General features: G+C 36.7%; 1 protein-coding gene across 1 annotated transcript in view; it reads right to left on the bottom strand.

Annotated features, from left to right (window-relative positions):
* TBC1D16 (TBC1 domain family member 16) overlaps nucleotides 1–18395 on the bottom strand; it is a 419175-nt gene that overhangs the window by 388972 nt on the left and 11808 nt on the right. Inside the window, exon 2 of the mRNA XM_090408622.1 lies at nucleotides 15652–15881. Coding sequence (XP_090264748.1) covers nucleotides 15652–15852 — 201 coding nt within the window. The 5' untranslated portion in view covers nucleotides 15853–15881. The remainder of the gene's footprint in view (nucleotides 1–15651; nucleotides 15882–18395) is intronic.

Below are 18395 nucleotides of genomic sequence, written 5' to 3'. Positions count from 1 at the left end.
ATTCCATGTTTGGTCTCTACAGCAGGGTTTCCAGACTTTGTAAAAACAAGTAAAAATACAAAAAAATATATATATACAACCAATAAAAATAAAGAAAAAACATCCTTAGACTGCCCATGGTATGGATATAGTGTCAGTTTACAAATAAACCTTTCATGGGTGGGACCAACATAAAAAAACTTCCAATTTCAAATCCTCTGCATGCTCTTGTTCTGAACCAGTGGGAAAACATTGCTATCAACAATAACACAGCTTTTCTTATTGAAAATAAGTTCTTATTTCTTGCACTTTTCTTTCCATATCAATTTTTGTACATTTTTATGGTTGAACATGGTGTTAATAACTCATCCAGGTCCTCCACAGCAATCCAGCAGGTACTTACCATTATTAGCTTAGCGCTTTTCTCTAAATTTCCCCAAAACATTTCTGTCTGGTAATCATCTCCTACTTGGCTATTTAGATCTCCAACAAGGACCAACTTTTCCTTTCTCTTTCTCTCAGCTGCCATCTCTGCTTGAAAAAATTCCTTCCCTTCTTCCTTAGAAGAACCTTCTGTGGGAACATAGCACAAATAAGTCTAACTGTCCAGTTCGCTATTCCGATATTTGTCAAAATATCAATTTAACTGATACTACCTGGAAGTAAAAGATTTATCCTGATATTTTGTATTGAAAGTCATATCTGTTCCTCATCTTTTCCATGATCATTATTGCCCGAATAAAACATCTTGTATTTGTTGCTTAGAAAGAACTCATCTGTTTTAGTAATCTTTGTTTCAGCAAAACCTATTATGTTGATCTGGTACTCATACAATTCTTGCTAGTACCATTTCTTTTCCATTGATATTTCTTCTGTTGATGGCACCAATCTTGAACTCGGCTGATGTTGAGATGGGATTTGTTTTGGGATCTGTTCCTGTAGTTGACTTTTCACTGTCATCCTGATTCCTTGACAAAAACAATGAGGGCAGATGTGTTAACTGGGAGATGCTCCAGCCAGCAGGAAATTCTGTCATGTTGTACCATCATTTTATTATTATTATTATTATTATTATTATTATTACAGGAAACTCCAAAGAGTCCTTAGACTCATCGAGGGAAGCCCTAAACATCATGTCAAGAACTATTCAACATTTGCACAGTATCTATCATACTCTGAACTCATTCACAGTCATGGCACCCACAACAAATTCTGGCAACCTATTCCACTCAATCACCACTCTCCAAATAAAAAACCTAGTTCTAACACTCTTACTAACTACACTCTTGTTCAGTTTTCATGGATGGCCCCTAGTTCTCCTACCACCACACCTGTTCTGAAAAATTTCCTCTGAATTAATCTTGTAAAAACCCCCTCAGCAATATGAATGTCTCCATCGTATCACACCTTTTCCACCTATCAGCCAGTTTCTGTAACCCACAAAACTTCAACCTGTTCTCGTAAGGTTTATTCCATAGACCTGCAACCATCTTGGTCACTCGCCTCTGGATTCTCTCTCTACCATCCCCCATCACCAAAAAGCCCTGGTGCCCTGATCTGTGTGCAGTAGTCAAGATGGGGTCTTATCAAGGCTCGATAAAGAGGAACAATAATCTGCTTGTCAAAGTATTCTTCAGTAACCAAGTGATCTGATGAGCTGCTTTAGCCACTTTTGCTATATGTCCCTAAACTTTAACTCCTATCCACAACATTCCCAAGTCTCTGGCTTCGTCAATTTCCTGAAGTATGGTTCCACCAATGTGGTATGCTACTGATAATCTTTTCGCCCCAAAATGCATAACCTTAAACTTTGCCACAATAAACACACCCATTCTCCTTAACCCAGTCTGCCAATTTATCCAAATCATCCTGCAAAATGTTGACATCATCTGTATTAACTATTGCTCTATCCTACTTTGTATCATCATCATCAAATTCCTGCCATGTACCCTCAAGGGGTGTACAGGATATGATAGTACTACATGAAAAAAATTATATCATTATTAATTTCCTATCTACAATTTTCCTCCAAATTAGCCTGTTACTTGTCAACACTCCAACATTATCAGATCTTATAATTCTATCGTCTAAAGCACTTTGTACCGTATCAATCCACCTATATCTTGGTCTTCCTCTGGGTCGTTTTGCTGCCAACCTGGCAGAGAACACTTGTTTTGCTAATCTTTCCTTGCCCATTCTGTTTAAGTGACCATACCACCTGAGATTAGCTCTGCTAACGCATTCCTGGATGCTGACAATGCCAAGTTCTTTCCTAATATCCTCGTTTTTAATATGATACTGCCATTGATGCCATCTGTTCACGCCTATAATCTTTCTCAGGACTCTCATATCTGTGGTCTCTAGTCTTTGGTCAAGTGTTTTACTTCTGACCCAGCTCTCAGATCCATAAGTTAAAACTGGTTTGAACACTGTCTTGTATACAGCTAATTTAGTGTTCTGACTAATTTCTCTCTTATTCCATATGAATTTATTCAATTGACTTCCCATCATACCAGCTTTGCTGATTCTATTGTCTATTTCTATATTTAATTTACCATCTTCACTAAAAATCGTGCCTAAATAGCTGAAATGTTTTACTTGTTCCACAGGTTCTCCATTCACAACACAGTTGACATTTTCAATGATTCTGCCTATTTTCATTGTCTTTGTCTTTTTATTGCTGACCTTCATACCATATCTATTACAACAGCTATTCAATTTAGTCAGAGAATCTTGCAGACTTGTAGCAGATTTATTTAGAAGTATAACATCATCTGCATAAAGCAAAGAGCTGACATTAACATCTCCAATTTTGATATAATGTTTAACACCACTTTCCTTCATAATGTGATCCATATAGATAATGAATAACAGAGGGGATAATGTACATCCTTGTCTCACACCAGATTTAACATCAAACCATCTTCCTGTACTTCCTTCAATTCTAAATGCTGACTTACAACTCAAATAAAGACAAGTATTGCTTGATATAATGCCCCATTGACACCATATAACTGCAGCGTATTGAGTAGCTTCTCTCTTGGCACCTTGTCTTCCAGATCGACAAAACTTAAATACAGATCTTTGTTATATTCCCATGCTTTCTCGACTATTTGTCGTAACGTGAAGATCTGATTCTGACAGCCTCTATTTGGCCTGAATCCAGCTTGTTCTTCACCAAGCTTTTCTTCCACAATTCTTCTCAACCGTTTCTCAAGTATACTTGCATAGATCTTGCCAGGAACACTCAGTACGGAAATACCTCTGTAATTCTCACATTCAGTTTTATTTCCCTTTTTATATATGGGTACTATGAGAGCTCTACTCCAATCATCGGGAATTCGTCCCTCTGTCCAGGCTTTCTGAACTATGCAGTGCAGCCACTGTAAGACTCTTATACCACCATACTTCAGCATTTCTGGTCGAATATCATCTACTCCTGCTGCCTCTCCACATTTCAAGCCTTTGATGGCTTTTTCTACTTCAAGTATGGATATGTATTCCTGACTGCATGCCTGGTCAATGTTTTTTACCACTGTGCTGTCATCACTGCTTGTTTCATTTAGCAGTTTTTCAAAGTAATTACTCCATACTTTGTATCATCGGAAAATAACTGAACAATTCCCCTCAGATCCTTTCCTATATCATTAAATAAATTAAATAGAAGTGGTCGAAGAACAGAACCTAGTGGCACACCACTAGTCACAGGCCTTCTTTTGGAATCTACTCCTGAATAAACCGCTCTCTGATATCTCTCCATCAACCACCCTCCTATCCATCTCACCAACCCTATATCCATCCCCCATGTGCTGCAGTTTACTAATTAGAATTCAATTCCATGTGGTATCCTGTCAAAGGCTTTGCAAAGTCCATCAGTATCACTGTAAACCCATTACTCTTATCCAATTCAGCTGTCACTGTATTATAAAATGTGAGCAAGTTACTGAGGCATGATCTACCTTTCACAAAACTATGCTCCCCCCCCCCATACAGTATTCCATTTCCACTTATCCATTCCTGTATTTTGCTCTTGACTAATTTCTCCAATACCCTGACAATGACTCCTGATATGCTGATCAGTCAGTAATTTGCAACAGCAGTCTTGGAGCCTCCTTTATGCATGGAATTATTTTCCCCTCTTTCCACTCTCCCTCAGCACTAATCCACAGCTGAGACTTAGATGAAACAATATGGTCAAGGGCACTGACAATTCCTTTGCCACCTCACATAAGACTCGAGCTAATATACTAGCCAATCTCACAGATGTATTCACATTAAGGTTCCGTAATATGCTATTCACCTCAGTTCCGTATAAGCCATTGGTTTCCTCATTCCTGCAATATCATCACCTGGATGATATACTCTTGCAAAATGTTCACTTAGTAATTCTATATTTCAACTGATTCAGTTACCTTCCTACAATCGGCATTCCTTTATATCATTCTGCTGTATACATTTTTTCTTTTACTTGTAGCATATTGAAAAAACTGTTTGGGATTCTCTTTAGCCTGCGTTGCTAACTTCCTTTCATAATTTGCTTTTGCTTTTCTTAACATACTAGTTACCCTTCTGGCCTGTGCCTTATACTGTTCATGTGCCTGCAGGATCACTTTTCTCCTTAAATTCCCTCTGCAATTGTTTCTTTTTTGAAGCTCCAGCTTGATGGTGTTATTCATCCATTTAACTCCCACTTGATTTACTCTCCTGACTCTAGGTATGCAGTCAGCCATTACATCCCTCAAACACTCCTTTAGTACTTCCCATGCACTATCAATATCCAGCTCTTGCAGTTTTACATGCCATGACATCGATCCAAGCAATCTCCTACTTTGTTTACATTTTTACATTTACATTTTTGCATTATGGTTTCATAATGCAATAATGGTTTTCAGCCAATAAAAATACAATTTGGCCAGCTAAATCCCAAATTGCTAGCTCATCCTTATGCATTTAGTATCCAGGTAGATACTTAACAGGGTGCACCATGAGAAAGTAAGAAATGAAATTTAATATCAGAGAACTTGGAAGAGAAGCTACGTGGAGGTTTCCTCCCAGTTAACCAGCCTTGATCCTTAGGTGCATCCTAGTGAAGAACAATAGTTGAGAAATCATGAAAATATAACAAGAATCTGTATTTAAGTTTTGTAGATCTGGAAAAGGCATATGACTACATGCTAAGAGGAAAGCTGCTTAAAATGCTACAGTTGTACGGCACAATTACAATATATTAAGCAATACATAGCCTATATTTGAGTTTTAAGTCAGAAGTTAGAATTGAAAAGGGTAGAAGAAAATGGTTTGATATGAGATAATGGTGCATGTTATGAAGGAAAGTGGGAGTAAGCCTGACATCAAAATTGGAGATATTCGACTCAGTTATTTACTATATGCAAATGGTGTTATTCTCTTAAATAAATCCAGTATACAAATCTGCAGGATTTCCTGCAGACCTGTATTACATTTCCTGAATAAATGTTGTAATAAATTTGGTATGAAAACCAGTAATAAAAACACATAGATTATGAAAACAGGCAGGTATTCTGAAAATGAACTGCATCCAGAATGGAGTTCATACTGTACAAATAATACATTTCACTATTTAGGCACAATTTTTTGAGGAGATGGCACACTAAATACAGAATTAACAAAGATGTGTAAAAATCTCACATAAATGTTTTTGCTTATTATGTTTATTTTTTACAGTTTTATATATGCTTAGAGAAAAGTTTATTTAATGAGGAATACGGTTTGTTATGTGATAAAGTTATCAAAATATACAGTATGTATGTGTTTGCATTTAGTAATGCATTATATGCTTTAGTATTACCAGAACTGCCTTGTGATAAAGGTGTACAATATAAAAGAAACTTAATTGTAATTCTAAGTAGTTAACTTGCTTACCGTATGTCATAATTCTTAAAGAGTTACATGAAAATAATGATGTATGCATATTTTGTATGTTCATTTAGAGTAGTGTTCGTATGTCACTATTACTGTACAAAGTTCAGACAATGTAGTAACAGCAGTCATGTTGTCACTTGAGCTTTGCTTTGAATATCGGTAATGGACATGCACATTAAATGTTGCTTTTAGAAAGTTCTAATCTCAAGAAAGTTTTTATATACATCTTCAATTACTCTCCAAGGATACAGACCTCTGAAGTTAATAACTGAAAAATAGTATAACGTATCAAGTCTTCATATATGAGAAGGAAGTGATATATGTTCACAGGAGCAAGAGCAAATCTGCAGTGAAGTTCTTTTTATTGGAAATGCAATTGGAACTGATCGATTAAATTCACTCCTTTTGTCTGAGTGATTATTCTTCATGCCTCTTCAGAAAATGAAAGATAGATGCATTAAAGAAACTTGCTAAGGACTCTAGAAGACAATATTCAAGTATATTGGTCAAGTGAGACCTTTAGCTACTGTATTTAAGGAAGTTACAAGATAAGATAGACTGAATGAGTTTAAAAAAAAAAGAATAAATAATGGAAGATATACAGAAGAGTAGGGGTACTTAAGGGTCAAAGCTATAATAACTGAGAGGAGACCTCTACATAGCCTTTAAAGGAATGTGGAGAACCGATCAGAGCTTCTGACCTAATGTCCAATCCTCACCTTCTCATGATGTACCCTGTTAGGTATCTACCTGGATACTGAAGAACGAACGAGGATGGGCTAACAATTTGGGATTTAGTCGACCAAACTGTATTCTTATTGGATTAAACCAAAATAAAAAAATGGTACAACATGACAGAATTTCATGCCGGCTGGGACATTGCCCAGTTAAACAAGGCCCCCATTGTTTTCGCCAGGGAACCAGGGCAAACAGCGAAAAGTCAGCTACTGGAACAAATCCTAAAATCCACCCCAACTTAACATCACCAGAGTTCAAGATTGGTACTCTCAACATAAGAAGCCTGAATGGCAAAGAAATGGAGCTAGCTGAGGAATTGGATAAGTACCAGATCAACATAATAGGGGTGACTGAAACAAAAGACAAAAACTGGTGAAATCTTTCTAAGCAATAAATACAAAATGCTATATTCAGACAATGACAATCAAGGAAAAGACGAAGTAGCCATAGTATTCAACACTAAATACGAGGCTAATCTTCTTGAATAGCAGGCAGTCTCAACCAGAGTGATGTGTGCAAATATGAGAATGGGGAACTGGACAATGAGAAGTATTTGTGCCTACAGAAGGCTCCACAGAAAGTTCTACTAAGGTAGAAGTGGAGGAATTTTTTGAGGCTTTAGAGAAAGCAAGTGACACAATGAAAAAGGAAAAGTTGGGGATCTAAATAGCAAAGTAGGAAATGATTGTCAGACATACAAAAATATACCATATTGGGAAAATTTGGAGAAAAGAGCAAAGCTAATAACAATGGCAAATATCTGTTGGATTTCTGCTCAGGACATGGACTGGCTATTACTAACACCATGTTCCAACATAAAAGTGTGCAAAAATTCACATGGAGAGAAGAGGCAAGGGATAAGAAAAGTCTCAATGACTATGTTATTGTTGATAGTGATGTTTTCTCCCTGGTATAGGACAATTGAGTGTACAGAGGATTTGAAATTGGAAGTGATCACCATTTAGTCTTGAGCAGGATAAAATTGAATTTCATATTGAAAAGAAGAACATGTAAGAAAGTTTTAAAGTGAATAAAAGTTGAGCAGCTCTCAGATTTGAATTGTAGACTAAAATACACAAACATGATTGAAGAAAAAATGAAAGAGTTTGAGAACAGGAACCAAACCTTGGAGATTCAGTGGCAACCCCTGAAGAAAACACTGATTAATTCAGCCAGAGTGGTGAGGTTGTCTGTAAGGACAACTCTCACTGCCTCCAACTGCCTGTGTCCACCATGGAGTTCTGATTTTTCTGTAAGGATAGAAAAATCAGAACTCCATGGTGGACACAGGAAGTTAGAAGCAGTGAGGATAGGTATTAATTTAGTACTTTTAATTCTATAAGGAATGTTGAATCTCCTTAGAGAGATATAGTAAAGTACTAAGAATTTGTTTATCTCTCATCTCATCTTCTTTATCTATATGTTTACAGTAAATATTTTAATCTTTTTATATACCAGAGCTTCATTCTTTGAAAATACACAACCTGTGGGTCCTTGAAGTTAATGCACCGTCATGGATATGAATCTGAAACATTGTAACCAATTATAATATAAAAAAAATATAATTATATTTTTTATATAATTATAAATATTTGGGTTGGATATAATATAGAAGGAGCAATCAACCTCTCTCTCTTTAAAATATAAAAAGTTGTGTGGTCAAAATTTATTCAGTTGACTCTTAACTTGTAGATCTGAGAGCTGGGTTAGAAATAAAATACTTCATCAAAGACTGGAAACAATAGACATGCATGATCTAAGAAAAATTATGGGAGTGAAGACTAGAACTAGATTAAAAATCAGGATGTTAAGGAACTCGATTTTGTTATCATTCAGAAATGTGTCAAAAGACGAGATGACAAGAAAAAGACCTTGAGGATAATCCGGATCGCAGTGGGCTGATACAGTAAGAAGTGCCTTAGAAGACCAAAACATGAATTCTGATGATGATACCGGAGTCCTGACAGATAACAGTTTATAAATTATATATTTATTTTAATATTTTATCCAAGTGTTAGCAAATAAAGTTTGCACCTGAAGTATCTTCAGGACTGGGGCAACTCGTGGTAAAAGTGGATCAAGCTTGACATCACTTGCCTTAGTATCCTAATAATGCAAAGCACATCTCCTTGGGGACATGTATAATGCTATGCATTATGAGAGGGGTCACTACCCAGACCGGTTTCAACCTTTATTGAGGTCTCTTCAGTGGGAGTCATTATTAATTTATTAATAAGGTGTGACACCTTTTGGCAACTCATATAAGTAAATATGACTTCTGCATTGCTTCAACCTTGGTATCACCTCTGGGTCTGGCTCTATATAATTTATAGTCGAACCAAGTGAAAAAAAAAAAAGGGAAAAAAAAATTTCCAAGATAACAGTTTAATTTGGTGGAAAACTATAGATAGTAAGTTGATAATGACGCAAACTTTTCTAGTAGTGCTATCATAATATCCTGTATACCCAAGAGTACATACGAGTGATCTGATTATGATGACGAGAAAAATATCTATATCATAACATATGAGTAACTGTAAAGCAAAATAGTTCATCTCTGCTTGTTGAGGCTAATTTGCTATCAAAATAATCTGATCGAATAAAGGTAACTCCACAAATTTTAGTTTTGATTTTAAATAAAATTTCATTAAATTTCATTAAATTCTATCCAGACAAAGCAGAATAACTTTCTGATTCAGTCTGCCAAGTTTTCCTAATGAGCTGATCTGACATTCCTTAGCAGATATCCCAAATCCTAAATTTCAGAATTAATTTTTTAATTTCAACCAGACAATGTGGTCACCACCTCATAAAATTTTGAAGAATTAAATAGAGCTAAGCAAATAAATATTGAGATGGCTCTACAGTTTTGTAAGGGATTGAAATATAGAATTTCAAAACATCATCTGCAAACAACTGAACATCTCCCTGTGATAATATCACTGACATAAACATTGAACAGTAATGGTCCCAGTACTGAACCCTGCAAGACTCCACTTGTAACTTTTCCTATTCCCTGATACTCTCACCCTCCCCCCCACACCATATACACAGCTCTGAAATCTATCAGAAAGCCAGTCACCAATTTACTAACCTGATATCCAAATTCATATGTTGCAACTTTAAAACAAACTTGTCATGATACACCCTGTCAAATGCATTTGGGGAAAAAAAAAAAAAAATGAAAGTGTATACCATATCTTCTCTTGTTACTTTGTTGTAAAAGCATACAAGATTACTAAAACAAGAGCATCTCTTAACAAATCTATGATAGATAAATTCTTAACCTATTGGTTAAGAATTTATCCAAGACCTTAACAACTACAGAAGAAATACAAACAAGCCTATTGTTTGATACTCTGATGATCTGACCTAATTCAAAAATCCTGATTCTCATGTTCCCTCGATCACATGCTGCCTAAGACAGTTGTCCCTCGGGAAATCTAAAAATTCAGTTCCCTTATTACTTCATACAGTCTCCGTTGCCCAGTATACATTTCTATAGGTAAAGTCCCCTATAATTCACTTCATCATCATCATCATTATTATTATTACCCCAAGATCTCATGGAGTCAAAGACTCATCTGGGAGGTCCTTTTATCACACACACAGCTCATCACACCGTGTCTTAAACACACTCCAACTCCTTGCAGACACCACACTCTCAGGCAACACATTCCAATCATTCACAACTCTGCACGAAAAAACCTACCTCTCACTCCCCTACTCACACCCTCTTTATACAGTTTCCAGGGATGACCTCTGGTTCTCCCCCAATCTCCCACTATTTTCTGTAGAACTTATCTAGCATTGATCCTATAACAATGCCTTACCAACTTGTAGTCTCTATCATATCCTCCCCCCCCTCTTCCTCCTGTGCACCAGACTCTGCAAATTACACCTTCTCAATCTTTCCTCATACTCGACATTCCAGAGTTCGGAAACAACCTTAGTCAATTGTGTCTCGTACCCTTTCCAACATCTCTTCATCCTTCTGAAAACCAGGTGACCAAATCTGGGCACAATACTCCTTGTGTGGCCTAATCAAAGCCTTATACAATGGAACAAGAATCTCCTTACTTCTACACGTCAGTGTCCTCCATCATTCCCAGAAGTCTTTGTGTTGTCTTCACAATTTTGGCTATGTGTCCCCTAAATTTTGGATCCTTATCCACTATCACCCCCAGATCTCTTATTTCCTCCACCTCCAATAATATATCCTCATCAAGTATAAATTCTACATCCCATCTTTGTTTTCCAAATTTTAAAACCTTACATTTTGCAACATTAAACTCACATCCCCATTTCTGTGCCTAATCACTCAATTTATTCAAGTCTTCTTGCAAGGCCACAACATCTTCACTACTCTTCATGGTTCTTCGTCATCATCATCGTAAAATTCCTGTCTTGTACCCTCAAGGGGTATAGAGAATATGATAGTACTACATGAAAAATTCATATCATTACTAACTTCTTATCTACAATTTTCCTCCAAATCAGTCTGTTACCTGTCAAGACTCCAACAAGTGGTCTTCCTCTGGGTCTTTTTCCTGCAAACCTGGCAGAGAATATTTGTTTAGCTAATCTTTCCTCTCCCATTCCGCTTAAGTGATCATACCACCTGAGATTAGCTCTGCTAACACATTCCCGGATGCTGACAATGTCAAGTTCTTTCCTAATATCTTCATTTTTAATATGATATTGCCATTGATGCCATCTGTTCATGCCCCTAATCTTTCTCAGGACTCTCATATTCTTGGTCTCTAGTTGGTCAAGTGTTTTACTTCTTACCCAGCTCTCAGATCCCTATCTTAAAATTGGTTTGAACACTGTCTTGTATACAGCTAATTTAGTGTTTTGACTAATTTCTCTCTTATTCCATATAAATTTATTCAATTGACTTCCTACCATACCAGTTTTGTTGATTCTGTTGTCTATTTTCATATTTAATTTACCATCTTAACTAAATATCATGCCTAAGTAGTTGAAATGTTTTACTTGTTCTATAAATTCTCCATTCACAATGCAATTGATATTTTCAATGCTTCTGCCTATTTATATTCTCTTGTTATTATTGCTGACCTTCATACCATATCTATTACAACAGCTATTCAATTTAATCAGGGAATTTTGCAAATTTCTAACAGATTTATTTATAAGTATAACATCTTCTGCATAAAGCAAAGAGCTGAGATTAACATCTCCAATTTGGATATCAGGTTTAATACCACTTTCCTTCAAAATGCGATCCATATAGATAATGAATAACAGAAGGGATAACGTACATCCTTGTCTGACACCAGATTTATGCTTGGTGAGGATATATTGTTGGAAGTGGAAGAAATAAGAGATCTGGGGGTGATAGTGGATAAGGATCTGAAATTTAGGGGACACATAGCCAAAATTGTGAAGACAACACAAAGGCTTTCTGGGAATGATGCAGAGGACATTGACGTGTGGCAGTAGGGAGATTCTTGTTCCGTTGTTTAAGGCTTTGATTACGCCATATATGGACTATTGTGCCCAGATTTGGTCACCTGGTTTTCAGAAGGATGAAGAGATGCTGGAAAGGGTCCAAAGGCGATTGACTAAGGTAGTTTCTGACGTCTGGAATGTCGAGTATGAGGAAAGATTGAGAAGATGTAATTTGCAGAGTCTGGTGGACAGGAGAAAGAGGGGGAGATATGATAGAGACTACAAGTTGGTGAGGGGTTGTTATAGGATCAATGCTGGAGAAGTTCTACAGAAAATAGTGGGAGATCGGGGGAGAACCAGAGGTAATCCCTGGAAACTGTATAAAGAGGGTGTGAGTATGGGAGTGAGAGGCAGGTTTTTTTTGTGCAGAGTTGTAAATGATTGGAATGCCCTGCCTGAGAGTGTGGTGTCTGCAAGGAGTTTGAATGTGTTCAAGGCACGGTATGATGAGCTGTGTGTGTGTGTGTGTGTGTGATAAAAGGACCTCCCAGATGAGTCTTTGACTCCATGAGGTCTTGGGGTAATAATAAGTAATAATAATTTAACATTAAACCAAATTCCTGTACTTCCTTCAATTCTAACTGCTGACTTAAAACTCAAATAAAGACTAAATATTGCTTGATATAATGCCCCATTGCGTGGTCAGTGTTTTTTACCATTGTGTTGTTATCACTGCTTGTTTCATTTAGCAATTTTTCAAAGTAATTACTTCATACTTCAAGGATATCTTTTTCTCCAGTTTTCATGTTACTTTTATCATCTCTAATTCCTTTTACAGCACTCTTTTCTCCATTTCTGAGCTTCTTCAACAACCTCCAGAATATCTTGCCACCTTCTTGATATTTATTTTCTATGTTCTTAGTCTTCCCATGACTTTTGTTAGCTAATTTTACACAGTATTTAGCTTTCTTACATTTGTCTCTGTATTCTCTAAGAGCACAAGCAGACTTATTTGCCAGGAACTTTTGATGTTCTTTCTTCTTTTCCTTTACTGCTTCTTTAACTTTAACATTTATCACATACCATATACAGCTAATTCTCTTTTTACACGGCTTTTTTTACACGATTTCGAAATAACACAGTTTAGAAAACAAAAGGAATTCTATTTTTATATGTATATTTTGATTTAACACCATTCAAATGGTGCTTATTTTTGAAATTTCTGAATTCAGTTTTGTTAAAAAAAAAAAAAAGGGCATTTCCATTATAATTATAATTTCCTAGCAGGCTACATATGTACTTAAACTTGAATTTTGAGGAACTCCCTCGAGTTTTAAATATCAGGAATTACTCTATGCTACAGAATGTAGACAAATACCAAGTAGAACTTAAATAACGAAATCATAAAACAATGTTGGTGGCTTTAAAGCAGCTAAGGATCATGTGACTATTATTTTGCTGCAATGCTTCAGGATGTATATTAAAACCATTACTCATTAATCGATCCCTAAGACTGCAGGCAATGAAACGTGTGGATTTTAACACGTTTACCAGTGCACTGGAAGGCAAATAAAAAAGGTTGGGTTACAAAAGAAATTTTTAATAAATGGTTCCATCAATGTTTTGTTCCAGAAGTTAAACACTATTTGATGGGAAAAAAAATCTGGACTTTAAAGTTTTATTGAATATATATAATGTGCCTGTGCATCTTGTTTTAGAACACCCGAATGTGAAATTTTGTTTTCTGCCACCTAATACAACATCCTTAACACAACAACTAGACCAGGATGTGATAGCTACCTTTAAAACTTAATACATAAGAACATTCCACATTCCAATACATTTTGGATAAACCAGATAAGGGATTTTCTATTTTGGATTACATCTACACTTGCTAAGTTGGCATTATCAGAATTGAAACCATCAACTTAAAATGCATGCTGGGAAGTACTTGGCTAGAATGTGTGAAAAAGAAAAACCATGTATCTTTGCATACAACTGAATATCCCAATATCATCAGATTAGCACATGCAGTTGGTCAAGAAGGATTTGATGAATTTTCATCTGCAGATATTGAAGGATTGATGGTTGACAAGGCTGTTAGTGATGACGAAATAACAGAAGCTGTCCTTGAGAATCTCAATGAAAAGAAAAAAAAGTGACAATCATGAAGAGATTTTACTCACTGCAGGATTAATTAAAGAAGGGCTTCAAATGGCTAGTAAAATTGCAAAGTCATTTTCTTACACATGATCCAAATACTGAACGAGCTGAACAGCTTAAACGTGAACTGAAGTCATGTATCTAATCAAAACAGGATTTCGACGATTAATTACAGAGTTTGTGGTGAAAAAAATCAACCTTCAGAATTACTGGAAATTAATGCTAATTTAGTTCCTTTTACTGAAGAAAATGTTTCGCCATTGCAGTATGAACATGACGGGCGAAGTGATTTAATTCCAGCCTCACACAAAAGAATGCAGTTACTGTCAGAAAGTGATGGCAAATAAAATTTAACTAATAACCATATGCGTGGGGTATTTGGACCTTTTCGAATTTCTATTTTATTACTGACACTATTTTTTTTAAGAGATACATATATATATATATATATATGTGTGTGTGTGTGTGATTGGAATGTATATATATATATAATGTGAAAATAACTTATTGTTTGTATCGGGTTTTCACATCTGGAACCATTTTTCTATTTTTTTTCATATGCACTGTATTCTTTTTTTACACGGTTTTCATTTATACACTTTTTTCTGGAAGCAATCTACCATGTGAATGGAGAAATGGGTGTAGTGTTATTTCCACTGCGATTCTCTACCTTGAGAGGACACAATTGTTCTCTTATCATGAGTAACACTTTGCCACCACATTTACTTCCCTATCCACTTTGATTTCTATCCCTGATTGTGTATTTCTATCCCAAGTTGTGTATTGCCTGTTACAACATCCTCAGTTAACAAATCTATTAGTACTAATAGATTTGTTAACAGAGGTACTAATTATTATTAACCAGAGTATCTATTAAACAGAGGTACCTGTAGTCCATTCAACTATCTCTATTTTCTCATCTTTATCCCTTTACAACATTAGGCTGCGCATTATTTTTGGCCAGATTATGTACCATGATTTCATCATGATGGGTCATCAGTTATTTGGCTACAGAGTCTACTGCTGTCACTATCCTATCATAACTTGATTGCATTTACTAAAGCTGTTTTTCCGAAATTACTGTTTTCTTGACTCCCCACTTTTTCTTTCCAAAAAGGAAATCATTCACTCTCAACCAGATGTTATTTACTCATGAGACTGGTTCTACTGACAGTGCAAGACGTACATTTGCACAGGGAAGCAAGTTTTTTTGGGGTGCAAAATTGACATAAAGCATACGAAAAATAAGGGGGAAGAGGCTGCAAAATTCCTAGGGGTAGCCCTGTTTACTCAAATAACATCTACTTTTAAGATATATAATTTAATATATTTTATTAATTAAAAACATTATGTAAGTTTTGAAGATGTATACAATACCTAGAATTGTTCCAATATTGCATAATAATGCAAGAATGATGTTACAGGATAAAATAATCTTAAACTTCAAAAATTTACCTCCTCGTTTTGAGCTTTAATCACCATATATCCAGGATGATGATCCATCTCTGTTCTAAGTGGCATAGGAGGATGAACACAGACATTATTTTTACAATAAATTACTTCACCATCTACAGCAGGATGTTTCTGAGGGGATTCTTGTGGTCCTAATCGCAAAAGATTAGATGCTTTCCTTATCAATGTATTCAAAGTACTCATTGCTGAACTCAAAAATTTTCACAGTTCACCTAAAAAAAAAAAAAGATCAAATAAGTCTCAAAATATTTTAGTGTATAAGTAAAAAATAAAAAGAGCAAAATCATTAGAATTTAGAATATATGAGTGTGTGCTGAAAATTTGTGATAATCACCATGAAGGAATCGATGTATAATGTAACTTATACATTATTCTACATATTCCCCACAAAGTGGGATTGAATGCGACGGGTATAGCGTGTTCAGGAGTGACAGGGTGAACAAAAAGGGGGGGGGGAGTGTTATTGATGATAGCTGATGAGCTTCAGCCAAGGAGTATAGAAGTTGAACTACATGATGGGGAAAAAAGCACATTTGAGGCTGTTTGGTGTGAGATAGAATCCAGCAGAACAAAATATACAATTGGGTGCTGCTATAGACCGGGTGATGGAGTGGATGGTGGGGATAGTATGCATAAGCAAATAGAAGAAATGAGTGGAAGGAGGGTAATTATTATGGGTGATTTCAATTATGGTAACATTGACTGGAAAGAAGAGAGGGCACATGGGAGGAAGGAATTGGATTTTATGCGGTTATTAAGGGACAACTATCTACGGCAACATGTATTGGAAAATACCAGGGGGCAGAGAGTGCTGGACCTAGTAATGGCAACCGAGAATGTGGCTGTAACGAACATGACCATGTTGCCACCAATTGGTGAGAGTGACCATAAGGTCATGACTTGGGAGGTGGCTAAAGGAGTCGAATTTACAATTAAGACAGGGTACATGTGGAATTACCGGGCTGGTAAGTATGACAAGCTTAGGTGTGTGCTTGGCTCAATGCCATGGTATGTAAAACTGCAAGGGCTGGATGTTGATAGTGCATGGGAGGTGGTTAAGAACTGTTTGCAGGAGGCAATGGTTGACTGTATACCAAGAGTCCGAATAATAAATCAAGTAGGGGTTAAATGGATGAATAACACTATTAAGCTTCAGCTGCAAAAAAAGAAACAATTGTGGAGGGAATTTAAGGAGAAGGGTGACCATCAGGCGCAGGAACAGTATAAAGCTCAGGCCAGGATGGTAACAAGGGTGGTAAGAAAAGCAAAAGCAGATTACGAAAGGAAATTGGCCACGCAGGCTAAAGAGAATCCCAAACAGTTTTTTCAATATGTTGCAAGTAAAAGGAAAAATGCTCGTGGTAGAATGATCTTAAAAAATGCTGAGGGTAGGGAGGTAACTGAATCAGTCGATATTGTGGAATTACTGAGAGAGCACTTTGCAAGAGTATATCATCCAGGTGGTGACTTTGCAGGAATGGAAGAACCAACAGCTTATACTGGAATTGTGATGAATGAAGTAGAGGTAACTAGTCTATTACAGAACCTCAATGTCAATACATCTGTGGGATTGGATGGTATACCAGCTCGTGTCGTAAGTGAAGCGGCCAAAGAATTGTCAGTGCCCTTGACCATTTTGTTTAATTTGAGTCTCAGGACTGGGTCAGTCCCAAGGGGATGGAAAGAGGGGAAAATAGTTCCACTGCACAAAGGTGGTTGCAAGGCTGCTGTTGAAAATTACAGGCCAATCAGCATAACAGGAATCATTATCAAGGTCTTAGAGAAAATAGTCAAGAGGAAAATACAAGATTGGATAGAAGAAAATGGGATACTGTATCGGGGACAGCATGGTTTTGTGAAGGGTAGGTCATGCCTCAGTAACTTGCTCACGTATTATAACACAGTGACGGCTGAACTGGATAAGGGCAATGGGTTTACAGTGATTCTACTGGACCCCATGCTAAGGCCTCTGACAGGATACCACATGGAATTCTAATCAGTAAATTGCATCATATGGGAATGGACATAGGGTTGGTGACATGGATAGGAGGGTGGTTGACGGAGAGATATCAGAGAGTGGTTTACTCAGGAGTAGAGTCCACAAGACGGCCTGTGACTAGTGGTGTGCCACAAGGATCTGTTCTTGGACCACTGCTGTTTAATTTGTTCATAAATGATATAGGAAAGGATCTGAGAGGAACAGTTCATTTGTTTGCGGATGATGCGAAGTTGGGTAGGGCAATAGTGAATGCAGATGACGTCAAAATTTTGCAGGATGATTTGGATAGATTGGAGGTCTGGGCTAAGGAGAATGGATGTCAGTTTAATGTGGCAAAATGTAAGGTCATGCATTTTGGGGTGAAAAGATTGGTGGCAGTTTACTGCATTGGTGGAACCATGCTCCAGGAAATTGATGAGGCACGAGATTTAGGAGTGTTGGTGGATAAGGAGTTGAAATTTAGGGGATACATTGCAAAAGTGGCCAAATCAGCTCATCAAATCACTTGGTTGCTGAAGAATATGTTGACAAGCAGAGACAAGCAGGTTATTGTTCCTCTGTATCGAGCCTTGATAAGACCCCATCTAGACTACTGTGCTCAGATTTGGTCACCTAGGTTTCTTTTTGATGGGGGAGGTGGTGGAGAGGATCCAGAGGCGAGTGACCAAGATGATAGCAGGTCTGTGGAATGAACCGTATGAGAACAGGTTGAGGATTTGTGGGTTGC

This window comes from Typopeltis vanoorti, chromosome 18, assembly GCF_054136105.1.
Source record: "Typopeltis vanoorti isolate ZY-2024b chromosome 18, IOZ_Tvanoo_1.0, whole genome shotgun sequence".
Classification (NCBI taxonomy): domain Eukaryota; kingdom Metazoa; phylum Arthropoda; class Arachnida; order Uropygi; family Thelyphonidae; genus Typopeltis; species Typopeltis vanoorti.
Note: the sequence above shows the minus strand (reverse complement) of the source record. Positions and strands in the feature narration are given on the sequence as shown.